The sequence below is a fragment of the Parus major genome, chromosome 6, assembly GCF_001522545.3.
Source record: "Parus major isolate Abel chromosome 6, Parus_major1.1, whole genome shotgun sequence".
Classification (NCBI taxonomy): domain Eukaryota; kingdom Metazoa; phylum Chordata; class Aves; order Passeriformes; family Paridae; genus Parus; species Parus major.
Window position 1 is genome coordinate 20,898,815 of NC_031775.1, and position 15,780 is coordinate 20,914,594.

Sequence of the window (15,780 nt, forward strand, 5' to 3'; positions counted from 1 at the left end):
TCTGGGTGTACGTGTGGTAATTAGCTGCTTGATTTATTAATATGTCTAATTCTGATGACAGAAAGCTGCTGCTGTCATGGATAGAGGTTCCATCTACCATTCTCATGAATGGAGAAATTGTGTAAATTTTGGGTCTGTTCCTTGGCATTAGGAGGCCTTTAGTGCCCACCTCCATGTTGTTAATCATGAGCCAAATATAGGCTGTTAAAGCCATCTCTGTTGTGAAAACAGGTGCCAGAGCTGTAATCTATCTCAGCCTTGCTCCTCCTGTGCTGAGGAGTCTGTGAATACTGATTCCTATGCTGTGTTTGGCTGTTTCTGGCAGGTTTTGGAGGTGGTACGGTCCAACTATGACACGCTGACGCTGAAGCTGCAGGACGGACTGGACCAGTACGAGCGCTACTCAGAGCAGCATAAGGAGGCTGCTTTCTTCAAAGAGCTGGTAAGCTGCCTTGGCCCTGAACAGTCAACAACCCTCTTCCAGAGCCTTTGCTTGTGGCCTGGGCAGTTGTATTTGGGGTGTAGCTGAGCAGTGCTGTTACTGCATTGGACTGCCTCCAAAGACAGGGCTGGAGCAGGATCTGGACAGATACTGCATGTCTTAACAGATCTGAGAGCTTCCTGGAGCTCCCTGTGTGGCTGAAGAGGAACCTCCAGGCTGCTTAGGCCAGCACTGCTCAGATGATCTCTTATCTCTTGCCATGGGGATTTGCTCTGTTTTGCAGTGGTAAATTTGTATGGGGAGAAGCTGACTGAGCTGACTGCTCCCACCTGGGATTAATCACACAGAGCAACTTTGCTTTTTTATTGCTGTTAAGGGGACTATGAAGTTTGGGACTGGTGAAACACCTTCCTGCTCATTGCTTTCCTCCATCACTCACAAGAAAGGGTTTCCAAGCAAAGAAAGTGAAGGAATTCCCTAGAAATGTCTCCGTATGCAAGAGGAGAAGATGCATGGTAGGAAGACCCACAAAAATTATAGAGCAAAGACAAAAATGAGTCTAAATAATTCAGGTTGGTAGTTACAATTCTTCAGCAAGCCAGCTTGCTTACTCTGCTGCAGAGAGCCCTAATGGAACTTTTCTTGTCCAACAGCCACATGAATGTGGAGGAAGTGTTTTTGTAGTGGCTGGTGTGTGAGGGAAGCCTCACTCTTGAATCATTACAGCTTCACCAAAGGGAGGGATCTCTAACTTTGACAACCTTCACCAGTCTGAGAACTGATTCTTTCTCCCAGCTCTGTCCCTGCTGATTGATGAGTAATTGATGCCTGCCTACTCTGTCACGAGTCTCCATGAGTTTGGTCATGTTGTTGTGCATCCCTCTGTCAGCTCTGCTCCAGAACAGGCACATGAATTGGTTTTATTTCCTGTTACAGAATACTTTTAACTCTTGGGGTCATTCCAGCCCTGACATTGGGCAGTATATAGGCAAAACCACTTGCAATTGCTTCTATGCTATTTTTCTGTGTTCTTTTGTGCCTGTTTTTGTCTGTCTGGCCTGCTGTTTGACACAGCTTTCCTGGAATACATGCAAAGAAATTTGGTCATAACCTTCCTGTGACACAGGCTTTTTATATTACTGTACCCTGGAAATAAGACATATTCCTGTTTCTGTTGTGATCTGTTCTATCCCAAGGGCTCTCACCGTCAGCCAACATCTCCTTCCCCTTGGCCACATTACTACTCTGCTTCCTGCATGTCCCACTTTCCACTTGGCCTGGCAGAAGCTCAGGCCAATCATGCCAATTGATTAAAATTACATTCTCAGTCTTATGATCATCACAGCCACAAAACACTTCAGCTAAAATTATTTTCTTCCTAGACCAATTTCCTATTTTTTTCAAAATTCCAATTTTGTATCTTTTAAGAATCTGTTTATTGTAACCAGCCCGTCAACTCCCTTCAGAAAATTGCCCATACAGGTACCCCTGGGACCCTCTCCTCAAGAGCATATAAAAGCCTGAATAATTACTGTATAAATGTGCTGATTTGACCCAGTTGTGAATCTGTTTAATCCACATCTCTAGATGCCCTGAGAATTGGGACCCTATTAAATGTTCTTTACTCACAGCTACAGAAAATCCCCTGCATTCCATTAAGCCGTTCCCTCAACACAGCGGGAAATGAACCTGATACGTTATGATTTGTCTTCAGCAAATCCACTTGGCCTCCCGGCCTCCTTGCTCTGTTTTTTCTCTTGGTGCACAGTAACTGATGGCTTTATTAATTGTTCAAACAACTCATCAAAAACTAATCTGCCCTGTCCTTCCCATAGCCCCTTCAAACCAGGTACTTGCTTTCTTTTTGTGAAGCTTTTGAGTCTTTACTTCAGCTTCTGTTGCTGGTCTGATGTTGGATAATATCCCCTACCCAGTGCTTTGTGTTTAACCTCTGAGGTATGCAGGATTTTGTGGAGGGGGCAGTGGAAAGTTGCTGCAATTCTCTTTGTGGGCTGTGCCAAAGGAGCAGGGCTGGTGGTGAACTACAGGTTTCTGAGTTCACACTGATTCCATCCAGGTCTTCCTGGACAGGATCTGTTTGCAAATAATTCTTTCTTCCAGATTTTCTCATCACTATCTGTAAATGTTTGCATCAAAGCAAACCCTTCTTGGGTGGGGTATGACACAGAGGAGACATTTTCCTTTTTCAGCTGCCTTTTTATCTCTCTTTGCTCCCATTAAGTAGGTGAGCAGAAGCTTCCCCAAGCCATTCTGGGGGCTCCTTTATGCTTAGAAATCTTGTTCTCACTCCTTTGACCTGCTTTGCTAATACACTGCTTCACTTCTCTTGCTTTGCCTCAGTGCTGCTCTTTCTTGCTAATCCCAAAGAAAAATCTGCTTTCTTCTCCCATTCCCTTTACAAAAAGGTTTTCAAAGGCTGCGATACTGCGGCCACATTGTGGTGGAAGGTGATGTGCAGATTGTTTTATCAGCTGGGTTTTTTGGCATGTTGTGCTGCCTTTGAGGGGCTAAAGGAAGGAAGTTAGGAAGTTTTCTAACACTTCGTATTTATTTTCCTTTGAAGCCTCAGGGATGTCATTTGAGGTCTGTGCTGCTTTGATAGAATGAATGGTTTGGATGTGAGCTTTTGGACCCTCACATTGCAGCTGGAGGAATGTGTGGAAAGAGATTTCAGCATCTTTCTAAACGTTCACTGTCTTTGCAGTTAGGTTTCATCAGCCTCAACATAGTCTGATTAGGGATTGATTTCTACAGGGGAAATTATATTAATTTGACTTTTAATTAAGTGCAGTAGTCAACATAAACCTTCTTCCCATTGTACCAATAATTTAAGGACTGCTTGTTGATTAGGAGTAGGTTTAATTGATGAGACTTGCTGTGAAATAGGAGTCTTGGTACAACCTTGCACACTTCCAGCTCTAATGACACAAAACTAGAACTTAATCATGTTTTCCCCCCCATGGTTAATGCCCTTGCTTCATCCATTCTTTCATTTACTCATCCTTGCACAGGTGATGTCAGCCTTTCATGCATTTCTCATTTCTTCAGTGTTTGTAGACTAATAACTAAGAAAACAATTTTAAAGTTCTTCTGGCCCTAATTCTCCAGGATACTCCATACAGAAGCAAGAGAGGACATGTGCTGTGCTTGTACTTCCTACCTTAATTTCTACAGCTCTGGGGCCTTTGTGTAAGTCATTCTGGAGGGACGTGGTAAATTCCAGGCTGGCAGCCAGGCCTGGGGGCTGCCCACTGCACCAAGAGCCAGGAGGGGTCCTGGGGGTGTATCCTTATGGAGCAACTTAGGTAGACTACAGGAAGCTTCTGAAATTCATCCTTGTTACAGACTGACACCTCCCTGTGTAACTGTCTGGTCTTCCAGCTCCAAAGGGGAGATGAGCTCTGGTTCCCCATGCTGAGCCCTGGTGCTGGAGATAACTTGATTTAACTTTAATTTGAGCTATTACCTTTTATGCGGGTTGGCTCAAGCTGCCTGATTTCTCACAGCAGGAGAAATGCTGGGCAGAGATTTGTGTAAATGTCACTCATGTGTTATCATGCCCACTCTTCTCCCCAGTTTGTGTTAAGGCAGATCTACGTTCATCTAGACTGCTCTTGACCAAAGTTTGTGTCTAAAGCTTCTCTTGAAACCTGAGTAGCTTCAGGTGAGCTCCTCCACCACTTCACAGTCCATAGGTTTTGAAAGTATTTCCTCTTTTCCTGTATAAATCTTCCTTGTCTAAATTAGGCTGAGTATTTCTTGCCCCATCCCTGGGGAGCCAGATAAATATTACTCACTGTTCTCTTTCTGACCTCATTTTACATAATGGAGTGTGTTTGCTCTATTCCTCCTTCTCTTTGCAAACTAATCAGGCTAATTAATTTCTTGTGCTCTACCCCATAGCTACAGTTTCTGCTAAGCCCTGTGTTCTCATTGTGCCACTCCAGCCTCACTTTCTGGGATTCCAGAGACTCCTTCTTGGAGGCCTTGATGTGTGTACAAGCTGGGAATCTTCTGCTGCTGGTGCCTGACTCCTGGCAGCAGTTCCTGAGGCCAGGAGCTCATTACTGCTTGTACTTTCTGTTGCTGGGACCCACAGAAATGCTTTTAGTCAGAATAAGGGTACTGGCTTACACTGCTTGTAGTATCTGCCCCTTTTCTTCAGGCAGTCATATTCCCCAGGGCAGAGAGCTCCCCACAGCTTGCTATTTATGTTCTTTCCTTCTTGTAAGAACTGACTGGATCATTGGCATAGGAGCACTTGCTAGGGCTGGGACCAAATCCTGTCAGTGGGACTCCTGTCTCCTGGCAGCAGGACAGCCCTGTGCCAACCAATGTTCTGTAGACCACTTGCGGGGGTGTTTAACACAGGGTACAGCTGTGGTTATCTTGCAAGATGTGGTCCCCAAACTATTTGAGGATGCAGTAAGTAAAATGCACCTAAAGAAGAGAGTTGAAGGGGTGCTTCAAGGGAACAGAGATGCTTGGGTTCTCTGCTAGGCATCCTGATGAAGGAGAGTTTGTGGTTTCTGCAGATGACATAAAACTTAAGTACTTTGTCTTTTAGGATAGACATCTTTGCTGGTGTGCTCAGGTTGCAATGGGGCTCGCTGGGGTTCATTTCACATCTTTCCCAGTTAACCTTCCAAGTTTTGATTTCCTTACCTCTCTTACACATTCTGACTTTTGGGTAGCTTTCTGCCCTTTCCATGTGTGTTTCTCACCAGGGTAGCAAGTGGGACCCTCAGCAGTATATATATATGCGTGTGTGTGTGTGTGTGTGTATATATGTGTGCTCTTCCAACCCCCAGTGTTGGATTCCTCATTATGTATCTATATAATTCTTCCCCCCAGTACTTTTATAAAGCACAAAACACTAACCAGGTCAGCAACAACCTTATTATCACAGGCTCCGAGTCTCTGGGAACTGTAATCTGTTGTTTGGATGAGCTTGTGTCAGTTTTGCTTTCTGTCACTGCTGCATAGTCGCTGACACAGATGATGTTTGACTTTGTTTTCTCGTTGCCAAGTGCAGCTGAGACTGAGCCCAGTCTGGGGCCTGTGTATTTGGCCAAGGAGTCTGCAGGCAGGAGGGGGGAAGGGAAGCTGCTGTCAATAGGGCTGCCCAGCTCTTCTTTGTGCTCTGTGGGTGACCAGAAGTCTGGGTGTCATTGAGGGATAAAGGTGTCTCTTCTTCAGAGACAGTCAGTGAGCCAGCTGCACGTGTACAGCAATCGGAGTACACACAGCTCTGAACCCAGGAGGTTCTGCCAGCCTGGGTGATAATTTGTGTTTACAGCATAGTGGCATGGCCTCTGTCCTTTCCTTCAGTCTGCATCTTTGGCTCTGTGGGTTCTGGAGCAGGACAGAAGACATGGCACTGTATTAATCCAGGAAATGCTTGCTGGCACTCCAGTGAGCATTGATAAAATACGAACTTTAAGCTGCAGCCTGGGAGTGCTCACTTCCCCCATCTCTTTGCCCCTGAACAAGAAACACATCATAGCTCATGCATCCACACAAAGCATCTTCTCCCATCCCTGTCTCACTGGGAATTTACTCTCCTTGCTGGGATGTCACTGTAGACATTCCTGCTTTTCCAAGAAACTGCTGAACCTCAGTATTTCCTTGCTAGACTGGAGTTCCAGTGAGAGCTTGCTGCAGCAATTGCTGGGGAGCTGTAAATGCAGAACAGCTTCATGCTGAGCATGGAGTCAGCAGTGTCAAAAGTACCAGGCTCATGAAGAGCCAGGAAGAGTCCCATGGCTAAAACATCTCGTTTTGTTTCTGTCAGGTTCGCTCCATCAGCATCAATGTGAGGAAGAACCTTGCTTTCAACACGCTGAGCCAGGAGCTGCTGCTGAAGGAATTCTCTACCATCTCTTGAAGGGGGATCGCTGCCGCTGCTCCGGCTGGGCAGAGACGGGCCCGTGTGGGCAGGGACACTCCAGCTCTGCGGCCGCTCGCCCCTTGCCTCCTGCCTTCGGAAGGGACTGTGTTTCTTTTAGGGGAACGCCTTGCTGCTGTGTGTTTGATCCCAAAGGAATGTGTTTAAACTTGGGCTGAGGAGAGGTGATTGGCGTGTTGAGGAGGAAGCGATTTTTTATGGTGCCATGGGAGTGGGCAGCCATTCCTGTGACATAGCAATGGGAGATTCCCTCCACAGCCTCAGGGAAAATGCACTGGAAACCTTTGTAGCAGAGCTGGGGTGAGCTCACAACTGAAGTAATAAAGCCAGCCCAGCTGTGTGAAACTATTCTGGGTAGAGATTGCTCACCTGCTCTATGGGGAAAGCTGTCTGATCCCAGGTGAGGGCTGTTCTTTTCTGTCAGCCTGGGTCAACCTGTCCACCTGTAATGTATGTCAAATCCACTGCCACCCCATTGGGAATGACTTTGGATTATAAGAGTTTCCCCAAGGAGCAGGCCTTGCTCACTGCTGTCTCCTTATATCAGAAGTTGTCACTTCAAGCCATTGGATTACTGGAGAAGGGGAAACTTTGCCTCCAAGACTGTTGGCTTACAGGGTCCAGTGTGGTATACAAGAATTTGGGTCATCAAACAAAGCACTTTGTTATTGGAGACCAGCTCTGCTTAGGGTCACTGTTGCTTCCAGTAGCCTCAGCTCATCCACCGTTTCTAAGGTAGATGGACATTTTTAGATACTTGGTTTTCATTGGGGCAGAGGACAGGCTGACTCCTTCTCCCCACTCACCTTATTGCCCATCAGAGCAATTTTGCCCATCGCTTTGCGACAATCCTCCTCTTCCTCACAGGAACATCTGCCTTGCACATGTTTGCAAGTGCCTGGTGACCTTCATAAATGAAGAAGTCTCCAGTTTTTCCCTTGTGTGTAGCACACAATTAAAATGCATCTGGAGAAGTAGTGACTTCACTTTCTTGCCCTCCTGTCTTCACCAAGCAACTTACAGCCACTATCTGCTGAGGGCTTCCTAAGGAAGAGCTCTGGGATGATGCTGTGGGGCACAGCCAGACCTTCCTGCTCCCAGAGCTGGTACTTCAGAGGTGCCCAGACCTGGCAGAGCCTGTTCAGAGTGCTGTGTCAGGCTCCCAGCTCAGGAATACACAGCATAAACACCCGTTCCACCCCTGTTCCCTGCTCATGCATTTTCAGCTCCCAGCAGTGATGTTGTGATACTAGGATCTGGCCTGACGTGGTAGACTGAAGTAGAGAAGTTATTTACATCCTAGATCCACAGATTTTTTTCCTCCCCCCTAGAAAACAGGTGTTTTTTTAAAAAAATGCCTAGTCCTGCTCTTAGCCTTGTAGGTTAGTGTGAGTAATGTGGGTGTCATGCTCATTTACTACCATTTTTAGGCAAGGCTTCTTTCATGCTAATGTGCGTTAATTGTGTTAATGTTTCATCTTACCTGCTATGAGCATGGGAAGCTGAAAGCTGTGTCCTTGGCCACCCACTGGGCACAACACCCGATGAAGTCCCTATGTTTTCCTTGGGAGCACTGGCTTCTCTCAGCAGATGATACTATTCCTCAGCAGGGAATTGTCTGGCTTTTAACGGCTAAGCCAGACATTTATTTGCTTTCTGCGATGCAAATGTATGGGAATGTGTATGTGTCAGAGGGTCAGTGCTTAGGAGAGCAAGCAGATAAAATCACGGCTTGAGAACAGGCTAGGGCATGTAGAACAAGCAGCTTCTCCAGTGGAAAATGAGGAACAGTTGTTTGCAGTACATGGTGCTTGTCTGGAGGGGATAGAAAGGGATCTCACTCTCAGAGGGGAGTTCCTTCTCAAAGGGACTTGAGGTGCAACCCCAGCACTGTGACTGCTGGAGCATTGTGAGTTGTCCAGCTGTCCTCATGCCTGTTCCTCAGCTGTTCTCTGAGCCCATTTAGGCTAAGCCTAGACACATATGTGAGGGAGTTTGGGATGAGTCTGCTTCTGACTCGGCAACCGCTGGAATTTTCAGCTTCTCACTCTGGGCTCAGCTATCCTGTCTCCCTGAGGATGCTCCCTTGCTGGGATGATCATTGAAGCCCAGGTGCGTGTGAGATCCATTCCTGAGCCCAGCCCTCATCCAAGTCTGAGCTGGGGAAGACTGTGATTCTTGTCCTCTCATCACACTGTCACTGAACCAAGCACTGTAAGTGGATGTACATACAAACCTAGAGCTCAATAAATAGCAGAGCCCTGCCTGTCTGGAGTGTGCAGTGTTTGTCCTTCACAGGAGGGAGAGTGGGGTGGTTGTGGGAGTGCCCCTGTCACCATTTGGTGGCACACTGGCTGCAGCAGGGCTATCACCTGCCCTTGGGCTCTTCCTGCCTGTGCAGAGAGAGGTGATGCTTTATCCTTGGTCCTCTGCAGCTACCATCCAGTAGTCAGCATCCCTCTTCTTCTTATGTGTCCCTGTGGCTGGCTCTAAGGAAACTGAGCAAGGCTGGCAGCCCATGAGTGAGGAGGGATGCGGGGACCTGCATGTGTGTGGTGTGATGCTCTCTGTTGCTGGTGTCAGCAAACTCCTGCTCATAGATTCTGCTGCACATTTGCCTGCTTTATTAAACACCCTACTACTCTTTGTGGTTTGAGGCCAGCTTGAACTGAGCAGAACGTAATTTAAATCTTAATGTTCAGCTTCAGGATGTGTGTGACAGCCTCAAACTTTCCTGTATCTGATCTGAGCAGGTGAGTGTATTTTGTTATATCTAATTCATAACTCTGTCTGTTATTGGAAGAGCTGTTTCTGAGGCTTGGGGTGTGTGGGGAGAAATCAGATTGCTACCTTTAAATTATGCAGCAGCTGCAGGGAGACAAATATTTTACAAAATGATGTTCTGGAAGATAATTGAATTTGAGCTAAACTTTGGAGAGAGTTACTAAGAGTTGTTTTGTAAGTGCCACTGTGATTTTTGATCTCTTTATTCCTTAGCTCTTACAGGTCCCACTTTTCATGCAGACTTTAGAGAGGGAGGCAGCTCCTCAGGAGCTGAGTCTTCCCTGCATGGGCTGGCAGCTCCAAATGGTGTTTTGTCTGTTCTTAGGAGCTGCCAGGAGCAGGTAGTAGCAAAACCCTGGTCATGTACAGCAGCTGGAGGGTGGGGTGCACCTTTGCCCACCTGCTGTGTTTGGTTTGCAAACGTTTTTGTCCTCTTATTTGTCATGGCTATTGCCTGCTCTGGTCCCGTATCCGTGGCACAGGGGCCATTCCTCTGCATGATGGAGCTGCCTTCCATGTGAGCATGTCCTGATGTCTGTTGTGGGGTGTTTTTCTCTTCCTGATTGAAGAATTGGACACTCCGTGCTCTGGGGTCCTGCACACTGTTGCATGGTGGATATCGGAGAAGTCCCAGAAAGAGATGTCTCCTAGACAGCACTTGCACAGGGGATCAGATCCAGTGTGACTGTCACTCCTCAAGGTCGTGACTGACTGCAAAGAGAGATGCTCAGGATGGGGCTTCCCCAGCCTCTGCCCTACAGCTGCTCACACATCACTCAGGACCAGCAGCTTGTGCCCAGAGGATCCCCTGCTCACTGGGACAGAACACGGCTCCCCTGGAGCCCCCAACATCTCAGCACGTCCCAGAGGACCAGAACAAGCACAGGGTCCTGTGCTGCCCTCTCCCAGTTCAGCAGCTGCAGGAGCAGAGGCTGGCCCATGCTCTGCAGCCTCTGCTCTCTGTGCTGTCCCTCCAGGGCTAATTGAATCATGTGGCTGGAAATTGAATCCAATTGAATAGATTAAATGAGCCGGGCTCGCCGCTCACTGCAGCACAGCTCAGAGCTTTGCCAAGCTGCTGCCAGAGGCTGGGAGCCCCCAGGAGTCCCGTGGGGCAGGAAGGGGCTGGGGAGCCTCCAGGAGATGGACATCCACTGCACTGGGCTGCTTCTCCAGCTCTGCTGTGACAGATGAACCCTCAGCCATTTCTCAGTGATGTGCAGCCTGGCTGTGTCCCAGGGCCCGCAGGTCACTCTGCTACAGGCATACAGAGGTTGGGTTGGCTCGTTTCCATTCTGAAGCAATTAATGACTAATTAGCTGGAGCTCCCCTGCTCCAGGGTTCAGCCAGGGCCCTCCCAACAGTGCACAGGGGCCAGGATGCGCTAATGACCTGTGGCTACTCAGGAGTTCCAATCCTGTTGTTCCCCAGCCTACAAGTGGAGCAAGTGGTGCTGCAGCAGCACCCACCTACTGCACCCCAGCCCCATGCCCTGCTTTCGGCCCCTCTGCTGCAACCATTGCCAGGCCATGGGATAGGATGGGATGGGATGGGCAGCTGAGAGCAGAGTGCTGAGGCCACAGTCACTGTGGAGACATCCCCTCCCATGGAGGTCAGCTCGGGTACAGGGCCCTGCCCTGGCAAAGCAAGAGGACACGTGCCTGCAGTGTGGACTCGCTCGTGACAGAGATGCACATCTGTTCTCATAGCAGACCTGAGCTGCTGAAAGGGTCCCTGGTGTGGCATCCAGCATGGCATAAATGAAGGTTGAAAATAGTATCTGGTTCCTCTTTAATTAAAACCTGAGCCCACAGGCACTGAGCACACAAACATGAGATGCTTTGTAATACTGAGAGGGCTTGTGAGACTCGGGGTATGTCCTGAGCTCAGGAATGCTCCAGTCTCCACTCCCCAGACCAAGTCTTTCCTTCACACAGAATTTGTATCTGTTACACAGAAGTGGCAAAGAAACATTCTGGGTGGACACAGAACCCCTCTTCAATCCACCCAGCAGTAAAGCCATGCTGGGGAATCCCTCCTTTGCTGGAGGCATGAGCAGAGGCAGGTGACTGGCTTTCGAGGATACATAGTGTGATGCAAAGTCCTTTTTCCCTCCTGCACACCCAGATTTCTCACACCTGCTGGTTTGCATTTGACAGAAGAGTTTCCTTTCCTCCTGCAGCATTCCTGCTTGCAAGGCTCTCCCAGCAGCTTGCAGCATCATCTGTTCCTCCTCCAGCTTTGCAAGACTTTTCAGCCGCTGAAATTCCCCCCCAGGTCTGAATCCCACAGTGGCTCCCACCTGCCCATGTGTCTCTGCAGGGTGGGTTAGTGGAGACGGGAGCAGCGGTCCCCTGTGTGTGTCCTGGCTGATATCCCCCTGGGGCATCACCTCCCAAGGACCTGCTGTTCTGCTGTGGCTGTCCCAAGATCCCAGAGACCCATCTCTCTGCAGAGACCAAGGGGCTCGTCTTTGTCTTGTGTCACCCAGATCCATTTCCTCTGCAGCTGTGGTAAATACTGTGGTTTATTCCTGACTGAGGCCATTTGCCCTCCTCAGACACCTGCATGGCCATGAACAAACCTGCTCTGGACTGGGGGCCCGTCTGTGTCCTGGGAAGGAAATAACCCCTGGTGCAGAGCTGCTCATCTGCACCTGCTGGCATGTTTGCAAGGGCTGAAGCTGGTTTAAGGAGCTCCTCTGTTTGCCCTTTGCCTCTGGAGCCATTCCCCTGGTGCTGCGCCCCTTGCCCCAGCCCAGGAGCTGCCTGGGAGCGCTCTCTGCTGTGGAAGCAGAGCTGTCCCTTGTCACCAAGTGTAAATCTGAGCCCAGAGACACCAGGTGACCACAGCCAAAATAGGATTAATGGCATCTGCTGGGAGCTCATCCCGAGGACTGCTATTGATGACCACGGCTTTAAAATACTGTTAACAGTGGATAAAGCACCGTGATTTCGAGCACTCGACAATTATATCTCTGTTTGAAATTTCCTAAAGATAGGATCAGACTCCTGAGTCCTGCTCTCTGCTTTTTCGATAGAACTAATAAGAATGGAGATAGGCAATTAGAGAGCATGCAGGCTGCTAGGGCAGATCAATGCCTTGTAGTTACCTAATGAAGTGTTAAATTATGTCTTTCCCTCTCCCTATCCCCCAGTCGCACCTACCCCAGGCTGCTTGCAAAGAGCAGAGGGCCTGGGGGAGAGCTCCGTGCGTTCCTCTGCCCCTCAGGTGCAGACCCAAGCACCCCTGACTCCTCTCCAGGGTGGTCTTCCGTGGTTTGGGACTGTCTTGGGTTTTGTGTTGAGCCTTGAGTTTCCAGCAGGGGAGTGTAGGGACTTGTGGCCCCAGAGCTGGGGTGTCCCAGCAGGGAGCAGGAGCCATGGATGAGCTGAAGGGATCAGTCCAGTATTGCAGGGTGAGGGTCCTGGAGGAGGAGCAAGGATGGTGTGGGTGAGGCTGGTGGCAGCCTAGCCCAGCTCTGTCTCCAGCCAAGCTCTTCATCTGGTGAATTTCCAAACTTGTTCTCTTCCTGGGTTATGACAAGGCTGCACTTGCCACACCATGAGCTGGGGACACACAAGGCTCCTGGACAGTATGACCCTGTTCATACTTGCCAGCCCTTCTCACCCTTCTCACCATTTCTGGCTGCATCTTCACTGCCTGGGCAGCAGCAGTAATCCCGTGCAGATGTTCCCTATCAAAGCTTTGCTGTCTCTGACAGGGTGACAGATAGGTCACTCAGGGAACAAGCCTTGGGCCTGGGCCAATAGGGACGGGTGATTTCCATCATGACAGGGTGTCTGAGTGGTCCCAGGTCTTCTGAGAGGCACACGGCCTGGGGTGCACCTCATGGGGCAGCATCATTTGGACCCCCAGCCTGTCTCCCTCTGTGTGTTTCCTACTCATCCCACCCCTCTGCTGGCTGTGCCAAGCCCTGGGGCTGGTTTACATGTCCCTGTTTCTCTCATGGCTCTCTGCTGCTGTCACACAAATGAATTTGGGGACCTGGGTGCCTCCACAAGACCCCTGCCTGCCTTAGCAGGCTCGATCCATCCACCTGCCTGCCTTCCACACTTCTCTGGCCCTGGGCTTTGGAGTACAGACTTCATGGTTAGCTGTGCTTGTGGAGCCTGTGCCTTGTGTTGGCCACCTAGAGCATGGCCCTTCCTCCCAGTTACCCCTTGTAACTGGGATCTGGATTCTCAGGAGCTGACAGAGCTCTTTCTATCCTCTGGAAGTAGTTACTCCAGTGACATCTTCCATAGTGCAGGCCACCAGCCCTGCCTGTGGCTAGCTGCTGCCTGTCCTGAACCTGCTGATTGTTTTTGTGGTGGATGTGGCCAGCAGCAGCCAGGCTGCACAAGGCACACTTTGATTAAAGCCTCAGACACTGCTTAGGTGATTTTCCTCAGCCTGGCATGGTCTTTTTGCGTCTGCTTCACGTCCCAGTGGGACTGAGACGTGTTGCAAGGGATGCTCAGCCTTCTGGGGTGACTTTGCTGCTGTGCCTGTCCCTGTCCAGACATGTTCACTGAGGCATCTCTGCGCACGGTGCATCCACAGCAGGGGCCCTGTCTGGGTCTGGACAAGAGGCCAGAGACCAGACCCATTTCTGCTTCTCCTACCCTGGCAATCTGCAGACCCCCAGCTCCCAGTGCCCAGAGGAACATTTAGGGGAGGATGTTGTATTTTTCCCAAGCACAGAAAGGCTCAGAGGCTGTGAATCCTGGCAGAATGCCCAGCCCTCATGTCTGCTAAGGAAAGGAGCTGTAACCAGTGATCAAGTGAGTTATGTCCCCCTTTTTCTACACTGTGGGGAGGGTGGGATATGTCAGCCTGGGCCTGCCCCATCCTAACCTGTGGTACCCATAAAACCGCCCAGCTTCCTCCCTCTCCCCAGCCTGGTAAAGCAGCTCTTGCTTGCCTGCCAGAACAGGAGCACTTAGCTAGGATAAAAATAGCCATGTTTGCCTCCCAATGGACCAGGGATGGCAGAAGGTGAAAACTTCCCTGTGCAGCTCTGCTGGGCTTGCCACATCCATAGCAGGATGGACCCCAAGGAAGGTGAAGTTGGTGTGTGAGCTTGGGCATGGATCACACAGTGCTCCCAACCTACTTCCCTGGGACACTGCTGGTCCCCAAGGGCAGCCAAGAAAATGTGGCCAAGCACGTGGTGAAGAGGTTGGAGGAGGGAGGTTGAGGAGGCCAGGGAGCAGCAGGATGGACAAGCCCAGAAGTGCAGGGGATCTGTGGGCTGGCCAGGCTCCGGCTTTTCTTGTCAGGCTAAGCAGAGGGGGCACTGCCAGAGCTGTCCCGGGAGTTTCCCTCCAGCCAGTCAGTGCATGCAGGCTCCGTGCATTGGCCGGGCCATGGGGAGGGCTGGGGGAATGTTTAGTTCTCCGAGCATTTCTCCACTGCGTTTTCCTTGCTAAATGGCTCTTATTTTTAGATCCAGGCAGTTGCTAAGCATCACTGCCTCGCTAAGGCGGCTTCTTTCATGGCTTGACACCAAAGCACGCTGACAACACGCTGCCTCGTGAGCACGGCCCTCCCTCCTCGCTGATCTGGATTCCCTTCTGCCCTGCGGCTCCTGTGTGCCGGGTTGGCACAGGGATTAGGAGTGATGTTTTGCCTCCTCCCGCAGCCCCTGCTCTCCTGTGTCTCTCTGCATGGGTGAGAGAAGGATGGGAGGAGCGCTGGAAGCTGGACAGCCCCTGAGATGTGCCCAGGACCCTCGTCACGGTGCAGTCAGGACTCAGGCAGTGGCAGCACAAAAGCCCCTGGCTTTGTCCATGGAGAGGACTCTCCAGCACAGTCTGCATCCCCTGGGGATGGCATTGTGCACAGATGGCGACAAATAACCAGGGGCAGCAGCGGGACATCAAGTTCCCAGAGCCAGATGTACGGTGGGCTGTGAGCTCCTCTTTTGGGAGCACCGTGCCTCTGGATGCCTCCCCAAGCGCGTTGCTGCTTCACCCTTTCCCCGGGGCTGCAGGAGATGAGGGTAAAATCCTGTTAAAGACTCCAACCCTGCGTGGAAAGCCGGTGGGGACGGCAGTGGGACCCGCTTCTGTGCTTGGCTGCAGGCAGGGGGACCTGGCCGCCCGCCTCACACCTCTCCTGCATCTCTTGACCCCTGCCCATTCCCTCGTCTCGGACCGATTCCTCATCCAGCTTCTCCCCCCAGGCGGAGCTGCAACAGCCCCGCGGGACCGGGCAGGGCTGGGGTTCCCGTTCCCGGGGGTCCCACGGGCAGCCCGGCACGGCCACTGACACGCAGGACTCGGGGGACCCTCGCTCCCCTGCGGTGGGCCGTGGGGGTCTGCATCCCTCCTGCCCCACTCCTTCTCCATCTCTGTCCCCTTCTCCCGTCCCTGCGCGGTGCCTGATGCCCGGGGCTCTCCCGAACCACCGAACAAAGCACCTCGGTGCAGTCCGGAGCAGCCCTCTCCCTGCCTCTTCCCGGGAGCGCCCCCGCCCTCCGCCCCCAGCCCGTGCCTCAGTTTCCCCGCGGCGGCGGGGCCGGGCTGGCGGTTCCCGGGAAGAGGCGGGGAAGGACGAGAGGGAGGGGGCGGCCGTGCCCAGCCCTGGCGGCGGCGGGGACCGGGGCGGCTGCGCGCTC

At 51.0% G+C, this 15,780-nt stretch overlaps 1 protein-coding gene across 3 annotated transcripts in view; it reads left to right on the top strand.

Moving 5' to 3' along the window:
• The window catches only part of ARMH3 (armadillo like helical domain containing 3), a 123,621-nt gene extending 114,980 nt beyond the window's left edge, over window positions 1-8,641 (top strand). For 2 of the 3 annotated variants that reach the window (XM_015633480.1, XM_015633479.3), the window contains exons 25-26: window positions 326-442; window positions 6,258-8,641. In XM_015633480.1, coding sequence (XP_015488966.1) covers window positions 326-442; window positions 6,258-6,350 — 210 coding nt within the window. In that variant the 3' untranslated portion in view covers window positions 6,351-8,641. Of the gene's footprint in view, window positions 1-325; window positions 443-6,257 lie in introns of those variants that run through there. The other variant, XM_033515523.1, reaches the window with a different exon arrangement.
• The last annotated feature ends 7,139 nt before the right edge of the window (window positions 8,642-15,780 follow it).